This window comes from Desmodus rotundus, chromosome 1 (assembly GCF_022682495.2).
Source record: "Desmodus rotundus isolate HL8 chromosome 1, HLdesRot8A.1, whole genome shotgun sequence".
Classification (NCBI taxonomy): Eukaryota; Metazoa; Chordata; class Mammalia; order Chiroptera; family Phyllostomidae; genus Desmodus; species Desmodus rotundus.
Genome location: NC_071387.1, coordinates 151,474,302 through 151,500,133, shown reverse-complemented (window position 1 = coordinate 151,500,133; position 25,832 = coordinate 151,474,302). Strand labels below are relative to the sequence as shown.

At 36.4% G+C, this 25,832-nt stretch overlaps 1 protein-coding gene across 2 annotated transcripts in view; it reads right to left on the bottom strand.

Annotated features, from left to right (window-relative positions):
* Positions 1-25,832, bottom strand: part of ARB2A (ARB2 cotranscriptional regulator A) — a 404,957-nt gene that overhangs the window by 344,313 nt on the left and 34,812 nt on the right. For both annotated transcript variants that reach the window (XM_024563510.4, XM_024563505.3), the window contains 2 exons: positions 20,795-20,896; positions 16,299-16,399 (listed from right to left, as the gene is read on the bottom strand). In XM_024563510.4, coding sequence (XP_024419278.1) covers positions 16,299-16,399; positions 20,795-20,864 — 171 coding nt within the window. In that variant the 5' untranslated portion in view covers positions 20,865-20,896. The remainder of the gene's footprint in view (positions 1-16,298; positions 16,400-20,794; positions 20,897-25,832) is intronic.

Here is a 25,832-nt window from a genome sequence, read left to right as displayed (position 1 = left end):
ATATTCCTTACTCTGGAATTTAATTTGTCTCATGTTAATATACTTGTTCCAGCTTCCGTCTGGTTAAAACTACCATGATATGTCATTTTTCCATGCTTTTATTTTTATACCCAATGTCTTTATATTTAAAGTAGGTTCTTATAAATTATATATAGCTAAATCTATTTTATCCAATACAATAATCTCTGCCATTTTAGACCATTTACTTTTAAAATAATTGTTGATATTGTTAAATTTAATTTTGACTACTTCTCTCAAGTCTTCCTTGCTCCATTTTCATTCTTTTCCAGGCTTATTTTATACTATTTAAAATTTTTATTCCATTTTATTTCCTTTATTAGCTAAACCTCTTGTTTTTTTTTTTTTTTCAAGGCTGGTTCAAAGATTACTTTAAAATGGCAGATCAGCTAAGTTTTCGTGGAGAACCCTTAAAAGTCACGATCTTAAATTGAATTGTGAGTACTATAATCACCAAATTATCCTTTAATAAACTAAAGAACTAATTAACTAAAAATATCTTGAAAAGAAAAAAAGCAATGACCTTCTTAAATGCTCACCTTAACTTCACAGAAAGAATTAACCATGTTCAAAATACTAATTTAAAGCATTATAAAGAATGGTCTAGCTTCAACATTTTTAAATACAAGATTTAACTATGTTAAAATAAAAATGTATGCATTATATTGCCATAACACTAGGTCTAAGATTCTAAAAAATTCTTCATAAATATACTGTTGGATCAAAGTTCCCAATGTATATATTGGAAGGCAATGTGATTAAGAAGTATGAATATGGGATCTTATAATAACATACTAAATGTTCCTAAGAAAGCCATTTATCTTTTCCTTTCTCTCCTTACTCATATCTAAAATCTTCAAAGGAAACTTAAAAGTCATGCAGCATAGGATAAATTCTGAATATAAAAAAAATGAAGTATGATCAGTTCTTCAAAATATCACAAGAGAAAGCAGTACTTCCCTAAGGCTACAGCTAATTACTTCTTGAATAAGGTACCTTCAAAATTCACTGCTTTGAGTGCTTCTAAGGCTATTCCAGTGTCCGTCAATTCTCTTAGTGTATAGGCAGAAAACTCTTTTTATTTTTTTTTAATTTTGAGCTTAAACTTTTCTTTCCTTAGCTTTAGGCAACTGCTGCCTTCCCACAATCTTCAGAGAATAAAATAATTCCCTTCCTTCATTTATAGTGTTACCTTGAAGGGATCTATAAACTATAATCAAGTTTTCTGGAGTTTTCTCATCTCCAGTCTATATAAATGTAGGAATGCATTATACCTTACCTTTCAATCTCACATTCTTTGGATTTTGTGGATATTTTTCCCTGCTAAATTTGTATATCCAATGCAGACTCTTAAAAAGTAGAATACTGCCCTGGCTGATGTAGCTCAGTTGTTTGTAGTGTCGTCCCATAACCAAAGGGTTAGGGGTTCGATGCCCAGTCAGGGCCCCTGTCTAGGTTGTGGCTTTGATCCCTGGTCTGGGTGTGTACATGCCAGGTCCAGATGTGTACGATCCCCAGTTGGAGCACCTACGGGAGGCAACTAGCTGATGTTTCTCTCTCACGTCGATGTTCTTCTCTTGCATCCTCTCTCTTTACAAGCAGTGAAAAAATGTTCTCGGGTGAGGTTAAAAAATGCAGATCACTATTGTAATGTCAAACCCTCCCATTTTACATAAAAATATACATAATCTAAAGTTAGAACTGCAAAAAATGCTTCAAATACTGTAACAGCGCTGAAATGAAAATATCACATTGTAATTTTATTTAATATTCAATCAAAAAATATTAAGTGACATTCCTGTGCCAGGCTTTGTGCTGAACACCAGGAAAAATGTCAACCAAGTGAACAGAGTCTCTGACCTCAATTAGCTTACAGTTTAGAGAGAAAGAAGTATGCAAGAAAGATAATAAACTGAAAAACGTGTGACAAGAGTTATGACAGTAAATATTAGAATCTCTCAGAATGTAACCTAATGCTGGATCGGAAGTGACACTTCCTTCCTGAGAATGAGTAGCAGTTAGAAGAAGAAGAGGAGGAGTGTTTCAGGCAGAGGAGAGGTCATATCAAGGCTGTGAGAAAATAATTTTCAAATAACTCACAAAGTTCATAATAACTTGGGTGTAGAGTATGACAAAGGCAAATGAAGCTACACAGGTCAGCCCAGGCCTTGTAGGCCATATGAAGTAGCATGAGCTTTCCTAAGGTCATTGAGAAATAGAAGATACTAAAATTTTTAACTCTGTAATAACATTTGTCTTCAGAGCGAAGGTGGCAAGAACTCTACTTAGCCAGGGAGATTAGTCCAGAGAACTCCAATCAGAGTACCTTCATTGATTTCCACGTGACTGAATGAACAGAAATCATCGTTCCTTCTCCTTGATAGGTATTCTTCATGTGGCTTTAAGTACATTATGGTGACATGGTTTTTCTCCTGCCTCAATGGCCTATTTCCTTTTCATCTCCCCTGCTGATTTCTCATCTACTCAATAGGTTAATGCTGAAGTGCTCCCGGACCCAGTGCTTGAAATATTTTTCTATGTATACTCTTTCCATTGTTCAACTCATCCTACCCATGGCTTTAATTTTTTCCCAAAGCACTATCATCATCCAAGTAATATACATTTTATGCACCCCTATTTACAATAGCCAAGATAATGGAAGCAACCCAAGTACCTATCAATAGAAGAGTGGATAAAAAAGTTGTGGTACATATACATACAATGGAATATTACCCAGCCATTTACAACAGCATGGATGGACCTGGAGGGTAGTATGGTAAGTAAAATAAGTCATACAAAGAAAAACAAATATCATGATTTCATTTATATGTGGAATCTAAAGAACAAAATAAAACTCATAGATACAGAGAATAGACATATTTGGTTGTCAGAAGGAAGGGCCACTGGGGAGGCTGGATAAAAAAGGTGAAGGTATTAAGAAGTACAAATTGGTACTTACAGAATAGTCCTGGGGATGTAAAGTACAGCACAGGAAATATAGTAAAAAAGCACTGTAATGACTATATATGGTGCCAAGTGTGTACTTAAAATACTGGGGAGTGGGGCCACTTTGTAAAATATATGATTATACAGTATAGTGATACTGTATACCTGAATCTAATATAAATAATATTTAATATAAACTGTAATGGAAATAAAAAATTAAAAAGCAAATAATATATATATTATTTATTTTGTTCATTATCTTTCTCCCCCTTCTCCACAAGAATGCGATCTCTGTGAGGGCAGGGATGTTCTGATGATTGTGTGATCTCCTCGGTACCTAGAATACTGCTTGGCACAGAGTGGGCAGTCAAAATACTGGTTAAATTTGTGATTAAATGAATGAATAAATAAATGAGCAAAGAAAAGGAGTCTAGACTAGGGCAGACTCCATATGAATGGAGAGGATTAGAGTAACAGTTAGTAGGAAATTAGAAATAGTGGCAAGCTCTACAAATTGAGGGAGAGAAGAAACCCAAGTGTAACTCATAGGTAGCTGGTCGGGGTGACTAGCTACATTAGTGATATATAGGAACATGCTTCCTGGGGGTGGAAAGATGATCAGTTCTGTTTCCCACATGCAGAGTGTAAGGTGCCTAATGAGATACACAAGCTAAGCTGTCCAGAGCACAGGGAGAAAAGGATGTAGATTAGGATTTAGAACAAATAGCACAGAGATAGAATAAGAAGCTATGGGAGTGAAATCATTCACAGAGAAAGAAAGAAGACCAAAAACTGAGCCTTGACAAATCTAACATTAAGGGGCTGATAAAAGTAAAACAATGGCAAAGGAGATGGAGAACAAGTGTACACAGGGGTAAGAAGAGAACTAAAGACTACTGCAACACAAGAGCATGGTTAGGATGATATTTTGAAAAAAAAAAAAAAAAGAAGTCCTGATGTCAAATGTTGCTAAACAAGCAAACAAAAGAAGGACTAAAAATCATTAAGAGGAGAGAGACTTATGCATGCTTAAAGGCTGAGTGGAAAAAGGTAGCACAGGAAGTGCGATGAAAGATGAAGGGGAGCACATAATTGACAGAAGATGGGTCACGGCATAACTATACACATCAAAATAGAATAAAAGTGAAAAGAGAAGCTAGGTAAATTTATTTTTGTTACTTCCCACAGAATTATTTACATATTACACATTACTTTAAAATCTATGATATTATCATTTGGGGGGTACCTCTAGAAATGAACAAAATAGTATCCACATTATTAACAATCACAAGTTTAAGCATGCATACCTACTTCTCATTCCCATTTCCAGTAGCTAACACATAGGGCCTTTACCAGCAGACTCACACGAAACAACTTGGAAGGTATAAAGGGTCAGAATGGACAAACGGTGAGTATCGACTCACAATTCACATTTAATACAGGTAACTCCCTACTTGGTCCTGAAGATCTATGTATAGATGACAATTTGTATATAAAACTGCTCCAGGGATAACTTTTAATAAGAGAAACATCACAGCCTAAATATTTGAAAAAGCAAGTAATAATGTATTCAGGTAGCATACAATGAATCTTTTTCCTTCAAAAGTTATCAAACTGTAGGCAAACTGAGGCTACTTCTACCCTAATATAAACACTTAGCTTTTTAAAAAATTGTTGATCTATTATAGTTGTCCCAATTTTCCCCATTGCTCTCTCCTGCCCCACCCAGCCCCACTCCCACAGTGAATCCCCACCCTGTTGTCCATGTCCATGGGTCCTTTATACTTGTTCCTTGACTAGACCCTTCCCCTTTCTTCCCCTTAACCCCTTCCTCCCCATCTGGTCACTGTCAGTCTGTTCTTTGTTTCCATGACTCTGGCTTTATTATGCTCATTTGTTTTGTTCATTAGGTTCCTCTTGTAGGTGAGATCATCATATGGTATTTTTCTTTCACTGCCTGTATTTCACTTAGCACATAGTGTCCAGTTCCACCTATGCTGTTGTGAAAGGTAGGAGCTTCTTCTTTCTTTCTGCTGCGTAGAATTCCATTGTGTAAATGTACCATTTGTTTGATCCACTCATTTACTGATGGGCACTTAGGTTGCTTCCAGCACTTGGCTATTGTAAATTGTGCTGCTGTGAACACAGGGGTGCATAGGTTCTTTTGAATTGGTGTTTCAGGATTCTGAGGGTATAATCCCAGCAATGGGATCACTGGGTGAAAAGGCAGTTCCATTTTTAGTTTCCTGAGGAAATTCCACACTGTTTTCCACAGTGGCTGCACCAGTCTGCATTCCTACCAACAGTGTCCTAGGGTTCCCTTTTCCCTACATCCTCACCAGCACTTGTTTGTCGATTTGTTAATGATGGCCATTCTGACCAGAATGAATTGGTATCTCATTGTGGTTTTAATTTGCATCTCTCTGATAGCTAGTGACATTGAGCATCCTTTCATATGTCTCTAGGTCTCCTTGGGGAAGTGTCTGTTGAGATCCTCTGCTCATTTTTAATTGGATTGTTTGTCTTCCTGGTGTTGAGTCGTATGAGTTCTTTATATATTTTGGAGAGAAAACACTTAGCTTTATAACACATTACCTTAAATCTCTGAGCATGGAGGAGTGGACACTGATGTCGGCAGGTCAAGGCTGTGTGTTTCCAGTCTGTTGCTTTATGCGGCACACAGTGAGTTAATGACAGAAGGCAGTAACATGATTTCTAACTGATGGTTGCTGTGACATGACAGTTACCTGCCACACAGGGCTACCAATTCTAACCAGGAACACCACCACAGCCCAGGAGAGTCTCTTTCGGAAATCTTACCTAAGTACTAATGTAGTAATTGCCTACTTTAGTTGAAAATTGTCTTCTCCTAAGGTTTGCAAAAGTGATTGAAAAAATTCTGGAAAATCTTTCATTGGATGAATCCATATCTTCATTTTAAAACTCTCTGTGTATGTGTGTGTGTGACTGCATACTCCCAATTACTCTGTATTTGGCTCAGCTTCAGGACAAATCAACTCAAACCGCTGTCTCACTGTCATTGGTCATTAAGGAAATACCTGCACCCCATCTGACCTCAGTTATTAAATGTTCCAGCTGTTTACATCAAAGTTATGATTTTATTACCTTATTTGTTCCACCCAGCACCAAGCTCATCAGGAAAAATTATATCCTTCTCTATCAACCTCTCTTTCTGCAAGTTAAAAACAGGGTAGCAGTCCTTCAATATGACCTAACGAAGGACATTACTATTTTTTTGATCTCACAAATGCCTTTTTCTTGACATCAGAAAAGAGTTAACCACCATTTGTCTTCATATGGGAAGGACCCTAATTTACATTTGCTGTTTTGCCAGAGGATTATCTGAATTCACCAGTAACAAGGACTATTCTATCCACCAATGAGAAAGACAGACTGCAAACATCTATGGGCAGATCTCCTACAGTGACGGCTCTGCACACAGCTGGCAAATGAACACTGCCCATAGCCCCAGGAGCCTATAATGGGTGTTGCAGGTACAGGCACTTACTCTGGACTAAGCTTTGCATACCTGGTGGTAGATAGAGACACTCAAAGCATAATAAAACGACTGAAGCAAATATATACATATATCTATACATATATATATGTTGTCCAGAATATATATAAATATATATTTTTATATAAATATATATACATAGGCTGTCCAGAAGGTATCCTGCCATGTTATGAAAAAAGAGACATTTACTGAAGAAGATACATAATACAAGAAACATTGTACATAGGACAATGACACCACGGTCCCCTTCAAAGTAGGCAGCACCTTGGGACCTCACACAGTTCTCCCAGTCGCCATCAGCTGCCCCATTGTATTTTCCTGAATCTCACTGGTGGTCTGAAATTTCTTCCCTTTCAAAGGTTATTTTAGTTTCCAGAGAAGCCAGAAGTCGCAGGACACCAAATCTGGGCTGTAGAGGAGCTGAGTCAACTGGGTGATGTGATGTTTCACCAAAAGACTCTGCACTAGAAATGATGCACAAGCGGGCACGTCGTCATGATGAAGCTGCCAATCACCAGTTGCCTGCCCATAGCCGCAGCCTTCTGAATCTTCTGAATCATCCGAATAGCTTCCATGGAGGAATGTTCAAGCTTAATGCAAAACTTGATGCAGATTTGTTGCTCCACTTGCTCGATCATTTTGAATGTCACAGCCATAGTACACATGGTCACTGAAGGCCATCTACCGCCCCCACTGACTAGGTACTGTGAGGTCGCCATTGTTCAGGCATGTGCATTTCAGTCCACTCTCGGCTGCCAGGGTACACCAGTGTTGTGTAAATGGTGCAAACCATTCTCGTCATATTGACAATGGCTGGACTTTTTGTGGACAGACCTCATATATATGGTACCAATTTGGAAAGCCAAGTTTATCTTCAGATCAAAAACTGTATTTTATGAGTGAGGAAACAACACATCAAATGGATATATCACATGGCTTATCATCCTCTGAACAGTGGTTTACAAAAACTGGAAGAGGCCACTGAACATTTATTACCAAAATGGTTGGAAATAATGTCAAGGAGGACATTCACAAGTATATGCTCACACTCAACATGAAGGGGACCAAAGGCAGGTCTCCACAAGACAGATTCCTCTGCTTTTACAAGTGATCTGAGAAAGATGGGGTTGGGGAGGATGCTGGTACGACCATATAATTCTTCCCCACACTACTTTAACATGCCTTCTCTACTTTATGAAGCCATTCCAGTTCTAGGGTTTGAACGGTGGATGGTAGAACCAGGCATAATCCCAAAGCAAGAAACTGTAATTATGGCTTTAAGCTTTTATTCCAGAATATGTAAAGGCCTAGACGGGATGGATTATGCCTTCAACCCATCTTGCAAAATTGAGGATGACAGTGACTGCAGCTGTAGTGCCTAGTGGCCAAAATATCCCCCACTAGTTCTCCATCTGTGTGGCCCTACCCTATGTGAGCAGGGAAGTACTGAAGGGGAAGCACTTGCTAGCCTCATACTTCTTCCAGAAAACTGGGCCAGCACTGTAGATAAACCTGATGTCCCTTCCAAAACTGGAATGGTTTGGCTTAAAATAAATAACAAGTAAAAAAAAGAAATAAATAATAGCTTAAGGTAGATGAAAGAATAAATGAATATGCAACAAGGAAATCTAACACTTGATTGGTCCCCTCAGATAAACTCCAAGGAGGAAAATAATATGTGTCTTAGAAACTTATAACAGATGCCTGAAGATGTGAAGCTGTCTGTCTGTCAAGACTGGCTCTGCATTGGAACCTGATGAGGTCTAACCTGAGTAGCATCAAAATGGAGACATTTTGGTCAATCATTATGACGACAAATAGGACCAAGTTATGAATGAAAGAAACTCCAGTAATATACCATCTTTTGATTCTTATTTTTCAGGCTGCATTTACTACAAAGAATATCATCTGAGAAGGAATTTCCTAGAATCGCACCATGCTGGGTCATCAAATCATGCCACACACAACCCTAGCAGACTGACAACTGTGTAACTATAAACCTTAATGATTGAAAGCTTAGAAAGATTCCTGGCTACAATGGACAAAATATAGCTGTTACATGCCTGTCGTGCCACAGTGATCTGTGTACAAATACCTCTCACCCTTGTTTCTGTGGATGGAAAGCAATTAAACAGGATAAAAAGAAACAGTGGGTTTGATGGGATTAAATCAGTAGGCATCACATGGTAGACTTGAATCCAAGAGGGACTGAGTAGTCAGTTGACTAGTGACCTTATTTACATCTGAAAAGTTCCTTAACAGCAGCACCTAGATTAGCATTTGATGGAATAAGCAGGAAATGGTAATCTTTGGGGAAAATCTTTAGAATTATGTCTACCAGAGGCAGCAAAATGATGACTTTCTAATTCAATTATATTTTTTATTTTTACTAGCCAGTATTCTTTATTAAAGAAGATTCATTCCTCACCTATGAATGAATTACAGTTCCTCATAAAATCTAGTCACTTAATTCTTTCCCTATGATTACCAATATTTAGATAATTTTCATCTGATGATAGCTAATTATATTTTTTAAAAATATTATGGAATCATGTCTTTTTATTAAATGTTTTATAATCACTAGAACACTTATTCTGTTTTATCTTCAAATTGTCCCAACTTTAGAAGCCCTTTTCAAGTTGGTTCTTCTGTCCTTATCATGTAGTTCCATTAGACTGTTCCTTCATCTTTTATTTCCCCAGTTCCAGATCTGGAATCAGCCTTTACTCTCAGGAGCCCTGGCTCCTTTTACTAGTTAATGCATTTAGGAACCAAGATCTTACCACTAAGGGTACTCATTGCTATTAAGGAATCACTACTTCCAGGCCTTTCTAGTGAGTAGAACTACAATGTGTATTTTAAAAAATAATGAGTTTATAGTGATGTAATGGGGTGCATACATGGGATCCTCTAATAATAGGGGAACACCCCCACAATCCTGCCTTCAGGTAGGATGTGGGGTAGGAGGGGTGCTCACAGAGCAGGAAGTACAGCATTTAAGACACATAGCATCATAGCATAACAAAGACAAATTAATAGTGGTGCCTTCCTGAAGGGGAGAAGGCTGCTGCTTGGGGCGAACTGTATATTGACAGTGCCTCATGGACATCGTCAGGGGCAGATGCCCACCCTGGATGCCTATTTGTGGCTGGGAACACTTGCCCTGACTAAAGATAGCAGCCAAAAAAGAGTCAAAGATACTGGGGAGCTGACAAAAACGGCAGACACTAATGTACCTTAGGAAGCGCCGGATATTAAATCAAGAAGGAAGTTCTCAGTGGAGCATTTAAATTGAAGCGGGCTGCCTTGAGGTCAGAGGATGTCTGCCTACAAGTCTGCAGAAGAGGCTGACTCGAGGTCTGCCTGCCTGGGAGTCTGCCTCTAGAAGAGGGTGACAGAGCTGGTGGTGCTGCAGGGCACCCGCCAGGCCACACACAGACACGAGACGTGCTTGGAGCTGAACTGTGACCAAGAAAGCTGAGCTGCAGACTTTTGCTTCTTTGATGGACATACTAAGAAGTCACTCTCTCAGTATGGGGACTCTTAGTACAGGACTTTAGACCTTGCTGTAAGCTCTCTCCCTCTAGGCTTTAGGCATTTGGACATTCTGGGCTTCTGGCCTTGCCAGGAGCACTCATGGGACTCGGAGAAGCAGGACCCACCAGGGGCTTAGACCCCACAAAGGAGGGGAGCCCACTCTTGGAGGCAGGGTCCCACGCTGGGACAGTGTATGTGGCACACGGTTTCCTGGACTGCTGCATGGAGCTGAGAACAGTGTACCCCAGGTACTGAAGGAGAGAGCTGCTGCGAGAGGATGGAGACTCTGAGACCCACACGTGCACCTTTCAGAGATGATGGAAATCCGTTTATGCAGCCAGCTTAAGAACAGATAAGGATATGGGAATTTCTGGGCATGGTTTTGGCTTGTGACCTTTTGGGGAGCAAGGGAAGTGCTGGGTCTCCTGAAAGAGAGAACAGGGCTCTTAACAGGAGTGTTCTCAGTTCCCCCAAGGTTAGAACCCTGTTAATAAGAACCTGTTTCCTGCAACACCAATTGTTGAGTCATGTAAATTAAAGGCACCAAGCGGCTGAGCCCTTGTTTGCATAGTTACCGTGATATTCCAAAATCTACGTTTTACTCTACGGGGGTTTTCCTAACTGCTTTGACGTTATATTTGTATCTCCTTTCTCCAATCCTGGAAATCGTAATTTACAATTACATTTACTTATGTGTTTTAATACTTAACCGTATTTATAAAATAGTATCAAAATATTTTTAAAGATTTTATTTTATTATTTTTATGACAGAGGGGAAAGTAGGGAGAGAGGGAAACCTCAATGTAAGGTTGATGTTCCTCTCGCACGCCCCCTACTGGGGACCTGGCCAACAACCCAGGCATGCCCCCTGACTGGGAATCTAACCAGTGACCCTCTGGTTCCTAGGCCAGCACTCAATCCACTGAGCCATACCAGCCAGGGCAGTATCAAAATTTTTATACCAATATCACTCATTACAATAAAACCACTGATTTAATTTTAACATTTCATTGGCCATTCTTCTCATGCTTAAGACAAATCCAGCAAAGGAAGTACAAAGTACTGTATCCAAAAGACATCTGAAATAATTCTTTTTTCTATTTGGTTATGTTACCAACTAGATACATGATGTATACTTAGGTTCATTAGCTTCAACTTCTTTTCAATTTATGTACTTTTTGCCCTTAACATATTAAAATATGTGTATGGTTCAAAAAATCAAAACTATACAAAAAAGTATTAGGAATTTCTCAATGCCATTCCTTCATCTCATTCCTCCACATTCCCAAAGATAAACACTAATTTTATCTTTCTAGATTTTCCACAAAAATAAACAAACAAATATATACATCTCTTTCCTCTCCTTTCTCACACTAAAGGGAAATGCATCTGTAATTTTGTAAGATGTGGCAATTTCCTCTCTAAAGAGATTATACTATTTTACATGTTGGTAACAGGTCCTTTCTCTTTACTGCTTTATATGGTAAGTATGCGAAAGCTTATTGATTTCTGTCAACCTGACAGGTGAGAAATGTTATTTCAGTATAGTCTTTCATTATGGGTGAGGTTAAACATCTTTTCATATGTTTAAAGGCTATGTGCATAGCAGGGCGCCTCCCACCCTGCGCCCCCTCCCCCAGGAACTGCTTGCCTTTTGCCCATTAGTGAGTGGTACTTTGCTGGGGTTTTTTTGACTTTTTTTTTTTAGAAGAGATAGTAATCTTTGGCAGTAATCTAATATGACATAATATTCCAGGCTCACGTCATTTGTTTCTTGCCCTGGATAGGAATCCAACATTTCTCCAAAGAAATCAGGTTGCTTTAATGGGAAGCAGTATTTCAAAACCATAATCACTGATACTGGGTTGGTATTTCAAAACTACAATCAGTGCTACTGTAGGGTTGATAGGTGTTATTTAATTTTCTGTATTTGAATCTCTGACCCATTTGGAGTTCGTTATGATGTTTGTTATGATCACAATATACATTGTGATGTATAGTCAAATTTTATCTTCTTATGTAGAATTCTTATCTATCCATTATTTAAAGTCCCTTTTGCTCCAATGATCTGATTGTATCATAACATGAATGATATTTCCATGTGTATTTAACTTTCAATATACTTCTGGACTTTGTATTATGTCCAATTCATCTGTATGTCTGTTTCTAAGAGGCTTACAATTGTTCTCACTTGGGTTTTCTCATTATTTCAATGACTATTTCTTCAATTCTAAGATGTCTAATTACTGATACCATCCTGGATATAGTACATACACCGCTTGTAGGAATGAATACTAGAGAGAGAGATGGAAGTCAAGGAGACTGCTAACCAACTCTGGACCAATGGTAATTTCTTTGTTTCTATCACTGAAATATAAATTTTATTCCAGTAATAATAATTAGACAAAGAGAAAGAGCAATGAAAGAGGAAAAAAAATAAGAAATTAAACCTTCATGTTACTCATAAAGGTAAACTAGAAATCTTAATAGTAGAGTTCTATTTTCATTCCATGCTCCTAATATTTGCTGGGCACAGTAAAGAATATCAAATATCACATGCATGCATCTTATTATTCCTCACAATAGTACAGAAAATTTTATCCACATTTTAGAGTGGAAGCTAAGAAATAATTATTTTTCTACAGTCACACAGATAGTGACTGAGACAGAACTAGGTCCCAGATCTCCTAATAGCCAGCCCTTTGTTTCTATCACAATTGAAGACATGTAATCTCACATTATATGAAGGTATTAATTATATACAGATAATCATAATATATTAAAATACTTGAATATTAAATAATGATAATTTATATTATAGTTCCTTACTTTAAGTTGCACCTATTTCAAATACCTGAATATGGCCACTGTTCATAAAAACCTTTAAGACACCACTGGTCTATATTCTTTAATAAATTCCATTTTTAAAATGTAACATTTTTCAATAGTTTTCCACTATTTTACAAAATATATTACTAACTCAGGTGCAGGAAAAAAATTATGCCCTTAGCTCTTTTTCTAAGTGCAATCCTATCCATAGAAAAAGAGCCAAGCCTATAGGACTACCTATTCTCTTATTAATCACGTAATCACTGCTATTCTCTTATTAAGCACATTGACAATTTATTACTTCTTAAAGAAGTAAGCAAGATAAATATCAAAGGAAATGCAAAGACCCAAATTAGGCAAGAAAATCGAATCTCTCTTTCATTAGAATTTCTGCCGGATTATAAATTCTCCATTTAATAGTAATTCAGTATTGACATGAAAGAGTTGACAAAACTTTACAAGTTACATGCTGAGTTTTTGCCATTCTATTTACCACTTAACAAGATAGCCGTTAGTCTTTCTGACAGTCTACCAGAAACATTCTCTAGCGTGCAGCCCCAATATATATACACTGAAGACTCCTACTTTCAAAGTTACCCTTTCAAAGTTACTACTTTCAAAATTACCTCATTCAACTCATAGCTATTTTTCTAAATTTAAAGAAATAATACAAACTTTTAATCAAGCTATAGGTAAACAGTAAAAAATATATACATATTAGCAAAAGCATATGTTTCACAAAAAATGTAACTATGGGAATGTAAAGAGTATTTTTTTGTGTAGTGAGGGCACTGTATTCTATAAGCAAACTGACATCTCAGTTTATTTTATTTACACAATAAGCTTAATTTACATAGAAATGATAGAGCATCTCAAGAGCAAGTCTTAAAAACAATTTCTGCTGAACGACTACTATAATAATCTTAAGTGAGAAATAAACATAAACTAAAACAGTGGTGGTGAAACATACAGAGTGGGGCAAAAGTAGGTTTACAGTTGTATGTGGAACAGAGTTTACTTTTGTATTATTATTTATTGATTATTGTATTATTTTTCCATACAAACAACTGTAAGCCTACTTTTGCCCCATTCTGTATAATAGTTCTCAGCTGAAGACAAAATTTGATAATTTAGTAGAAAAATACTACATAATCAGAAGGAGTTTTGGTTTAGATTGTAAAAGTAAAAGCCTGTCTCCTTTAAACTTTAATCCTAAGTATATTAAAAGCTGTTTCTTAAGGCAGCTTCCCAGACAATAAACTGAAATTTGTACTATCTACTGAATTCAGCCCTATCCACTGAGGAGGAGAAGGAGGTTTTCAGTGCTCTACGTCCACTGCCTGGTGACACGCTTTCTACAGGATATTGCTTAATGAACCTAAAGATCTTATTGGTAATACAAAGCACATTATTTGTAGGAATTGAATACAAAGGTTTATTTGTTTTTAAGAACTGTGAGCAGTTATGTAAGGATTTACCATACATATTCTTAATTATAGTAACATAAGTCTACATTTTGACTATAAAGGTTAAAATTTTTCAAACAAAATATGTCATGAATAGAGTCTATTTTTTTATCAAGTAATTTTAATCAGCAAAGCTTTAAAGTCTAAAACTTTTAGAATGTAAATAGGAATGAGAATAAAGCAAAATTATTTAGCTTTACAAGTAGGAAAATTATCATTAACAGATTACGTTCTTTCATTCCAATAAGAAAATACATGTCTTTATGTTTAAATTCCTAACATTAAGAAATTTCCTAAAAATGCATAGATCCAGAATTTATACTAGTTTATATATTTGTCTCACACTCATTTATCTTCAAACAAATATCATGAAAACACAGAATGTTTTTCCCAGTAACTTAAAGATATGCATAAAAAATATAATACAGAGTGTAGTACCTTAAGAAAAATAAAGCAAACCCATGCCTTTAGTTTACTAACATTATTTTCTTTTTTATTCTATTTTCTTTTTAGTTTTATTTTAATTTTTACTGCACTAAATGGCATCCATCTTTAGTATTTTTTGGAAGAAAAAGCCAATAGCAAGAAAGGGAATTGAGAAGAGAGAAAGACTACAGCTGAAGAGATGAGGGAAGGCTTCTTAGAGGAGACCTCTGAGCCTAAACCTGAAGGCAAGTGGAGGGAGGGGACTGTGAACAAGGAAGGAAGGGTACTTCAAAGAGAAAACAGTGTAAGGAAAGTATAAGGTGTAGTAAATGAAGGATAGTAAGTTGGTTAAATCTAACTTGAGACTGGAATGCACAGCTTGGAAATAGAAATTAAGGAATACAAATGAAAAGACAGGTCCACATATGCGTTAAACCTACTATAATAAACTCTAAACATATTTACTGAAGTGCAAATTGTGTCATTATTTGTATATAACTAGTATTTGTACTAGTAATTACCAACTTTCAACAGTGAAATTAGCAATGAAATCAAGTATTTCAAATAAGACATGAGAAGCAGGATGAAATGTAACAAATGTCATAACAACCTGACTGTCTTCTCCAACCCTTGGGTCTTTGTTGTGCTCACTTTTATGCTGGAAAGTTATGTTTACTATTGATCAATATATTGGGGAATTAAAGAGATTGGTACATGAAGCTCAGGGGTCTACGATCTAAATTTGAAAACACTGCATTACAAGTTAAATCCTGTGATTTTGGTCGATCAGTTGGGGCCAATGCAGTCACAAACACAAATGTGAGTGCAGGCAAAGGGGGTGGAAATCTAGATCATGCAGAATATTTTATTATTAATCATTAAAGTGAAAACAAAATATTTCGACTATCATGGAGTAAGGTCCACCAAAAATAACTCTGTAACTCTCCCTATCTCCAAAACTTAGGTGGGAAATCCTAAGAGAAAGGAATCACTTATACAGGGATTACCTAATAAAACACACTAACTAGATTTTGCTATAGATGATATTGGATGACAGAGGTTGAGAATGAAAAAGATGCAGATGCCAAGAAGGACAATGTACATTTGGAGAACAGAACTTGTCCAAATGAACAAGACTACAGGGCTTATGCAAAAGAATAAAATGTAAAATTAAAACAAACAAACCTAGCTCTTCTTTATGGCCATATAGCATAAACACTCTCTAATGAAAATACTACAAGTTCACAGCATATAATTATTGAATTCAAGTGAAAATGGGCAAACTTATTATATGTGCAGAAGAAATTATTCAGGGCACTACATATAATTAAATTTTAAATGCAGGAGAACAATGTCAAAACTGTGAAGGTCCTCATACTTTACCCTGTTTGCAAGCTAACAAGTTCACCTGCTACAAGCTAAGCTTTTTGAAACCACTTTTTGTAGAACAAGTGCATAAACTGCTTCAACTCTAAAACTTCTATTCAGACTATTTAAAATTGAGAAAAGCAAGGCTGAAGTTGTACACATAACCATACCTCTCCTAGAGCTTCATATCTTTTCTGGTTCCATCTGTGCAAGTCTTCTCGGTAGTTAAAAACAAACGGTTCCCCAGTCTTTATGTGTCTTAACTGTCCCTCTAGAAGATAAACAAACAATATTGCTATGATTCAGAGTACATGTATAATAATATGGGAAGTAAAACCAATGTCTAAGGAAAATTTAAAAGAGCTTTGTCAGAACTGTCTCATTTTTTCATTAGATTTTTTTCTTCAAATGTCAATATGATGAAAAGACATAAAAACGCTAATACAATGCCCTCAAGTACTCAAATGCTATGTTTTTTGATCTTCATGTTCTAATCTAAATTACCAGCATTTGAGGGCCTACAATATATAAGGTCCTAGTTCTTAAACTTAGAGGCTATGTATGTGAAGAGTAAAAGCTTAAGTATTAAAAAGTTAAGCAACTTTCAGTAAGTTAAACAAGAATAAAGCCAACAATCTAAAAACTACCACAAGCAATTCACACAGACAATAAAGTCTAAAATGAGTTTGGATTCATTTGAAGGATAGCAATAGGCCAGACAGGCTCAGAAGGTTTTGGTGAGACTTCTCAAGCAGGCTTTGAAATATGGGCAGAATTTCAAGCAGAAATGAGATACTCAGTGAGCCAATACTGGTTTGGACTATCAAGTCAGACTCACTCAATCCAGAGCTTTTACTGAAAATGAATAACTTTACTACCAATTTCATGGGTATAAGCAATCAAGGGGCAGACACAACAGGGAGAGGTCTGAAAGAGCCTGGGAGTTTCTTCCCCGGTCCTTTCCTCTCACTAGATAGCACTCTCTGGTCCACAGTAGGTGAGCTCTGTGACTGATCCACGCAGCTTACCTCCCACATTGGTGAGCATTCTGGTTGCAACACACTTCCATTTCATGTGCCAGCGCACTAGTGGTGCTGCCTGTACAGTATTCTTCAGAGAAACATGCCTCACATATCCACAGATTATAGGCTTGTTTCTCATGAGCAGAGCCAAACGAGTCATCCTGCTGAATACTTCCATGAATAAGGACTCTCCTCACAGCTAACACTAGTCTATATTCACTAAAAGATGAAATGCGCAGCATGTTTACAAAAGAAAAGACCAGGCCACCTGTCTTCTTTCTTACCCTAGGAGTATTCCCAGGCGAGAAATAGACCACAGGTGAATTGCTTTAACTCTCCCCTTCCCCCCAGCAATATAAATAAAATAACGAAAAATGGACAACAAATTTAAACAACAGAGAATGACTAAGTTTAACAGGAACAAAAAAGCATTGAGCCAAATAAAATTTAACACTGGGGGACCTGTTGGGATCAAATACATGAAGGCCCAAACTACTGGGTTTGGATTTTGTCCAAGAGCAGTGAGGCACAGGAAAAGGTGTAGAGGCAGAAGAGGAATATGATCAAGATGAATGGAATGAATATGGAATTTTTATCCAATGAGGGGAGGCAGAAGTGGAGAAAAGACTTGAAAGTTATGGTGCTGAAACTGAACCCAGGAAATATACTACTCCAAGTAAAACTACTTCACTATTTTTATAAATCAATTTTACCACATATAAAATGTGGGTATTTTTAATATGTAAAATAAAGGCTAATCTTTTATCATAAAGATCTTTTTAGTACTCTTAATATGAGACACTGTATTGGATCATTATCATACTCTTTTACGTCGGATGATATCATAAAAACTAAACGATGTATCTGTTATTCTCTCTAGAAAAGGGATATTCCCACATGAGATGTCAATACAGTAGACCGACAGCATCTGCAAATCTAACAATTATGATTTTGACTAGGGCAATCTTTAAGGTGCCTGACGTACAGTAAGGTATGTAGAAATGTGAAGTGTGTTTTCTGTGAGACTAGTGTGTGAAAGAGCTGACTTAGCTAGCTAGTAAGTAAAATTAACAGCCCACCTATATCTACATCTCAAAGAGATGGCTTCCTTTTTAATTCTCTACTCATTTTAGACATAATTCTCATAAAGTGATAAAGATTTTGATTCTTTAGGAAAAAGTAGGCTCCACCAAATAGCCAATTATTAGCATTAGTGTGAAAGTGAAAAGAGGGTAAAAAGACAAAGAAAGTGAGCATTCTTATCCACAAGAGCTATCTTGATCGTTACGTTATAGTGGTATTTGCAAATCTGGCATTTTCCAAGGGTCTGAAAAATCTCTCCAGCAACTGTCAAAGGTCTGATTTGGGACACTGTAGCTTAGGGTCCCCTAAAATCAGCTGTAAAGTTTTAAATGTGTACACAAATGCACATTATGCTGGGAAGTGTATATTAATACATACATTTTATCAGATCGTGGTGGAGTCTAGGAACCAAAATAGGCTGTCACTGACCTAAATGAAACAACCAATTGAAAGTATATAGTGTACTTCCTGTTGCGAGAATTTAATGAATATCAGGTATCATGAAAGACAAGATTCAAACTCAAAAGGTCTACGAATAAATCCAATAACTTTTTCAGTGATACAAAAGTGTGCTTCCTCATAATATTGCCTGCCCTAGGGTGTAGGGAGTGTGGGTAAGAGCAAAGGGGAAAAACATTCAATTTCTTTATCTTCCAAAGCAAGGACATTTGAGCTGGGACTTACACAATTACAACTGAAGAATGACTAAATAGACATTTAAAACCAAAGAAGTATTTAAATAGGCACAGTGATTCAAAAGAACAAGTTATCAGTCTGATTCAGGTAAAAAGAATCCCTTTCCTTTTGATTAGAGTGAACTTTTGTATCCTGATTTTACTTGTACCCAAGTAAGTTCTTTAAAACACTTTTAAAAAGTGGGGATGGCTGGGGTTGTGGGGATGGTGGGAAGAAAATGGAGACAACAGTATTTGAACAACAATAAAAAAATGTGAAAAAAATACTTTAAAAAAATTTAGAAGCTTCTTCAATCAGGTAATTAAAATTTCATTTTGAGGCATTCATTAAGAGTTTTAGTCCTTATAAACCTGAAAAAGAAGCCCTCAAAGACACTCAGTTAGACTTACCCTTTTAGGGACTTTATATTGGGACCCAGTTTACTGCTTTCAAATCTTCCCCTCTTTGAACAAGTATTCACCATTAACCCTGAATTCAAAGGTGAACTCTGGTTTTAGCTCTAAGGAGCTAAAAATAAGATCCTTAAAAGTGACATTCTACCTGTGGAATGCAAGCATCTTTGCTTCATTCTGTTAGTCTATACTTATACAACACAATGTCCAGGATATTTTAAAAATAAATGGTAGGTGTGTGCAAGGGTGCATGTGCATTTGAAGTGTGTACATGAAAGGGCACGTGCACGTGCAAAGGTGTAGGTGTATACAAAAGTGTGAGTGAGGGCATGTGCACGCAAGGGTGTACAAAAACATGCCAAGATGTGTGTGTGTGTGCACACATGTGCATGTGAGTGTATCTGATAAGAAAGGCAGAGATAAAAGTGTATTGCTCTTGTATTTTCTACTCACTTTAAGAAATGTTCAAGGAAGGTGAAAGATAGGCTTCAATGAAAACTGATGTCCTATGTCCCTAAAGCAACCACAGTTCTATGAGTTACTCACACTATTAACACACTGCCCAGTCCTGTTCTGGAAAAAAAATTTATATAGTAATCATTTCAAAGGGGCGGAGGCAATGTTACAGTGCTCATTTGATTCTGTTAATTAAAGTATAAAGAACTTAAAAAAACCAAAATATTACTACTCATATATATTTTGGCATTAGATAGCCTTTATTTAAAAAGCATGAAAAATAATATCAGAAGAGATCAAAGTTGCTAGTATCTTCTATTTAAATTCACTTAATATTCTAGTATAACTGATATTGTAAAAGGATGCCCACTAACAGTGATGACAGATCTCCAGTTCAGCTGACGCAGAGCAGCAACTAGAAAGCTCAGACTGAAATACTACCTACTGTGCAATAACATTACCCTCCAAGTGTAACCGTGGGTTATTTACCCAGTGAATCATAACTCTTTGTTCCTAAAACATCCTTGCAATCTATGGTCTGTCCTTCTAAATCCCAACTGCAAAGTTTATTTGATTCAGAACTTAAATAATAAATTTTAAAATAAGGATGTTTCCTGAAAAATACCATACAAAACTGAATATTATGCTTAAAATATCATCACAGATAATCTTTGCCAGTCACTTCATTTGAAATAACATGTGAAACAGTAGCACATGTCTATGTAACATAATTGGGAATTCCGATTGGATACCAGGGAGTTGGAACGCTCAGGGTTGAAATATTTAAGCTGAAGCTAAAATCATGTCTGTTGGTTTAAGTGATTTGGCAATTCATGGGAAATTATAACTTGATTCTTTTGATTAAGTGAAGAATTTCACCATGAAAGGATGAGACGTTATTTCTCAAAAGAAATACATAATACATTCTTTCTGGCACATAAAAGTAGCAAATAACATCTGTCCTATGATTCTATTAGCATTGTTAAGTAAGTATTATATGTAACATACACCACTTACTTTCATTAAAAGCATATTCGAAACCTTCCAAGGTATCAGGAAAATCAAGAGGTGGTTCATCCTTTTTCATTAGTTCATCCAAATCTATCCTAGATAATAAATCTGGAAAAAAAATGGTAAGAAATTTACTTATATTCATTTTCACAGTTAATAAGGATTATATTTTAAATTATTTTAAGTATTCTTTTGTTCTATTACATTATTTTATATGATAAGTTCCCAGAGTTCTATATTATAATGAAGTACGGTATCAATATAACATAAGCACTTTCAAAATTATGATTCTCAAAAAAATCACAAGTCAGAGCCTACGTACCACTACAGTAAATTATTAACTTCTTCCCTTCAAAATATACAATTACTAACTGTACTTTATTAACCTCCTTTTATTGTTTTACAAGTTTCAGATAGTAATATGACTTTTAAAAGGTCACTAAATTTTAAATATAAATAAAACTGCTATTTATAGATAAGGAAATTTATAAATCTAACTGGTAGCAATACAGCTTATTAGTTTATTTTAGGGGAAGTTACAACATTAAAAAATGATAACTGAATAAACTGGTTAACACAAAGCAGTTTTTATTCTTCACATCATTTGATTCTATGTGATCAAAAAGTTTGTCAACAATTTTTTAAATAAAGATTTATTTTGGAATCATTTTACATTTATTGAAAAGTTGAAAGATAGTACAAAAAGTACATGTATATCGTTCACTCAGTTTCTTCTATCATTAACATCCTACATTACAATGGTACATTTGTCAAAATGAAGAAATCAGTGTTGGTACACTGCTATTAACTAAGCTCAGATATTATCATTCATCAGTTTTTCCATCTTGTACTACATTGTATATAGTCATCACGTCTCCCCAGTCTCGTCTCGTCTGTGATAGTTTTTAGTCTTTGCTTCTTTTCTATGATCTTAACTGTTTTGAGGGGTACTAATCAGGTATTTAGTAGAATGACCCTCAATTTAAATTTGTTTTGTGTGTGTGTGTGTGTGTGTGTGAGATTAGGCTGAGGTTATAAGTTTTTAGAAAGAGTATCACAGAATGAACTGCCCTTCTCATCACATCACTGGGATATAAAATTTCATGAGTTGGTTAAGACAGTGTTTGCCAGACTTTTTCACGATAAAGTTACTGTTTTTCCCTTTCCACAATCTATTCTTGTAAGTGACTAAGTCTAGCCCACTCTCAAAAAGGGAGGGGAGGAATCATGTTCCACCTCCTGGAGTAGAACACATTTACAAATATTACTTGTAACCTTTTGTATGGGAGCTTTATCTCTCTTCCACTTACATATTTAGTCAATCATTTATTCATATCAGTATGGACTCATAGATATTGATTGTATACTTTGGGTTACAACCCACTACTACATCATTTACTTTGTTGCTCAAATTGTTACAGTGCTGGCCACTGTCAACTCTTTCAGCTAGCTCTCCTATCCCTTTGACATGCTTTCATTTTTTTGTTTTCTGAGCATTTCCTTACTTTCTGCTACTACAAGATGCTCCAAGCTTACCTTATGTTTTCTCTCCCCAGCCCTAGAATCAGTCTGTCAGCGATCATTTAATGATATATTTTGGCTCATATTATTTGTGAGGAAAAACTGCTCACTATAAGTCTTCATACAGTCATATAGAAACTCAGAAAATATAAATTTCAAATTTTCAAAAGATGATTTTTTTAAAAAGTTTAAGTTTTGAGATTTTTCATTTTAACACAAGTTCCTGATGAGAAAAAGCTCCTTGGATATGTAGTAATGCAAACCAGTCCCATTTCCTACAAAAGAAGTATCCCAGAATTAACACTTTATTTCTATTTCTGACAGGGATATAACGAATCCATCTATATGGCTCAACAAAACATCTAGAGGAAAAATTAGTCTATCTACCTCAATTCTCTAGTCTCTCTCTGTAGGACACAAAGATAAGGCAACAAAAAACTTGTAAAAAAAAAATCACTGGCACTCTTCAAACTCCTGTATCAAATAAACCTCAATGTACACAAAAAATACCATCTTCAACATACAAACATAAAAAAATCTTTGCGAACTTTCCAGTAAGATAGAAATGTCACATAATATGCATACCGGGCTACAAAGCTGACAACTTTCTGATTCATTAGTAAAGTTCTGAACACCATGTAAATCCTTACAAAACAGAGTAAAATGGAAGTTTTTTGTATTTAACCTTTTTTAAAAAATTTGTATTGTTGTTCGATTACAGTTGTCTCCATCTTTCCCCTATTACTCTCCCCTGCCCTGCCCTTCCCTACCCATCTAACCCCCTTGTCCTTGTCCCTGGGTCCTTTATATACATGTTCTTTGACTTGCCCCTTCCCCTTTCTCCCCATTACCGACTCCCACCTTCCCGCTGGTTACTGTCAATTTGTTCTTTATTTCCATGTCTCTGGTTCTATTTTGCTCGCTTGTTTGTTTTGTTGATTAGGTTCCAATTATAGGTGAGATCATATGGTATTTGTCTTTCACCGCCTGCCTTATTTCACTTAGCATAATGCTCTCCAGGTCCATCCATGCTGTCACAAAGGGTAAAATTTTTTAGTGTCAAAAATTGGCTTGGAGTAGCTGGAAGATTCTCATTTCCCTCCTTCCAATGAGTTGAGGTTCTTTGGCAAAATCAGATTACTTAACTTTACAGTCGGTCACCTTCCACAGTTCAAAACTTAGAAATCTTGTCATCAGACACACAGACACCAATATGTGAGCAGATGTATTATGTCTAATAGCCATATTCTCTATCAGGTCAGATCATAAAATGACACCTACCATCCATGTATCAGTTTAAAGATTTCACTTACTTTACCTCATTTGATCGCCACAACCCTATAAAATAGCAGCACATATTATCATCTTCACTGTCTTTCAGACAAGGAAATGAGCTCAAAGAAGTAAAATGGCTTGTTCAAAATTATAACTTATAAGTAAAGTGAACTTAGTAAAACAGATGTGTTTCCCAACACCTTACTCAGTGTTCTTTCAAAATCACCACACTTATTCTATATGCCATATCAACCCTAAAATATTCTGTCCCTTCTCTTCATTACCTTCTAAAGAATAAATAGTTATAAATACAGAAATATGGTTTTATCTTGCTCAAAACATTCCTTTAAATGATAAAAAGAACAACTAAATAAATAGACATTCCTCAAACTTCTCTTTCAACTAGAGAACCAGAAATAGGTTTGTTTTTTTTTTTTTTACTTTCACTAGCATTAAGGAAACATGTAGAAATTGTCAAAGGTTATTTTTCTGCTTTTTAATAGGAAAGCAATGCTGTATAACCGTATTTTACACACACAGACTGAGTTCCAAAGGCACTGAACTAGGTAAAACTCAAGAATAATATAACATTTACATTGAAAAATCCCTTCAGTACCTATAAAATACAGTACAACTAAACCCACAAAACCTAAACATGTATCAGATGTGACACACTGTTTTTTCCCCTAATTCATACCTCTGGTGATTAGTGATTCAGAAACTAGAATTCTAAACTTCAACCAAGCATGTGCGATAACTGGGTAAAAATACCATTTCACAAACAAAAGAACTGAAAACAGACTCATCAGATATTTGTACAACCATGTTCACAGAAGCATTATTCACAATAGCCAAAAGGTAGAAACAAACCAGGATGAATGGTGTGGTGATTAATTTTATGTGTCAACATTACGGGGAAATGGGGTATCCATGTATTTGGTTAAACATTATTCTGAGTATGTCTGTGAAGGTGTCTCTGAGTGAGATTAGCATTTGAATCCATAGACTGAGTAAAGCAAATTGCCTTTCTCCCATATAGAACACCCTCAACTGATCCACTGAAGGTATGAATAGAATAAAAATTTATACAAACAGAAATCCAGGAAATAGGTAGGAGAATGGATATTAAGGGTATGGGATAAAAGTGGAGAGAACAATCACGTCATATTTATTGATAAAGGCTCACCAAGCACAAGATACTGTATTTAATGTTGTAACTTGGGGAGTTAGGAAGGGCTCTAACAGTCTAACTGGTTGGCTGGAACACAGACCAAAAGGTGGCCCACAATGAGTGAATTTGCTCTGGTTTAAGGTAGAGGAAGTGATTCAAAGGTTTAGGGAGAGAGGATTTGTCATTGAAGAGCTACTCACCCACCCTGGGAGGGTCCAGAAGACACACGTTTCACCACTACTATGAGAAATAAATTTATGAGGAGAACTCGGGCATCCTTAAACAGCTCTGTGGTGGCCCTTCTCTTATGCTAGACCTTACAGTGGGGACTAAAGTCACTGAATTAAGAAATCTAAATGCAATGGGGCAAGTGGTTCCTAGGGTGGTAGCAGCCAAGAGGGAGCACTCTACCACCAAAGGCAAGGTGGGCATGGTTACCGCGATGGATAGCAGAATCAAAGCAGCGGTCAGAAGTTTGATTAACACAGGCCTGTGGCAATGGCTAGTTGAGCATGTTGTTCCTAGAAATAAGACAGGAAGCCTATTAAATTCTTATCTGATATGTATAAGCAGAAAAGTTCTATGTTGAATGAACAAAAGTCAAACCTGAATCAAAAACAGTCACAATCATTCCCGGACTTAAGCAAGTTTACAGATCCAGAGCCTCTTGGGAGAAGGAGAGGCCAAAACCCCTTAAGGAATGACCCAGGTATACTGCCAAAAATTACACTATTATGCTTTTTCCCATCCTTCCCCAAAGGGACCTATGGCCTTTTACCAGGGTAACAGCATTGGGGAAAACGTAATCAGACCTTTCAGAGACTTGTGGACACTGGCTCTGAAATGAAACTGATTCCAGGAAACCCAAAATGTCCTTGTGGTTCATCAGTCAGAGTAGGGGCTTATAGAGAACAGGTGTTCAATGGAGCTTTAGCTCAGATTCATCTCACAGTGTGTTTCTGAACCCACTCTGTGGTTATTTCCCCGGTTCATTATTTGCCAGAATCCCCGCATTGGTTCCCTGACCTGTGGAATGAAGGCTATTATAGTAAAGAACAAGTGAAAGCCCCCAAAACT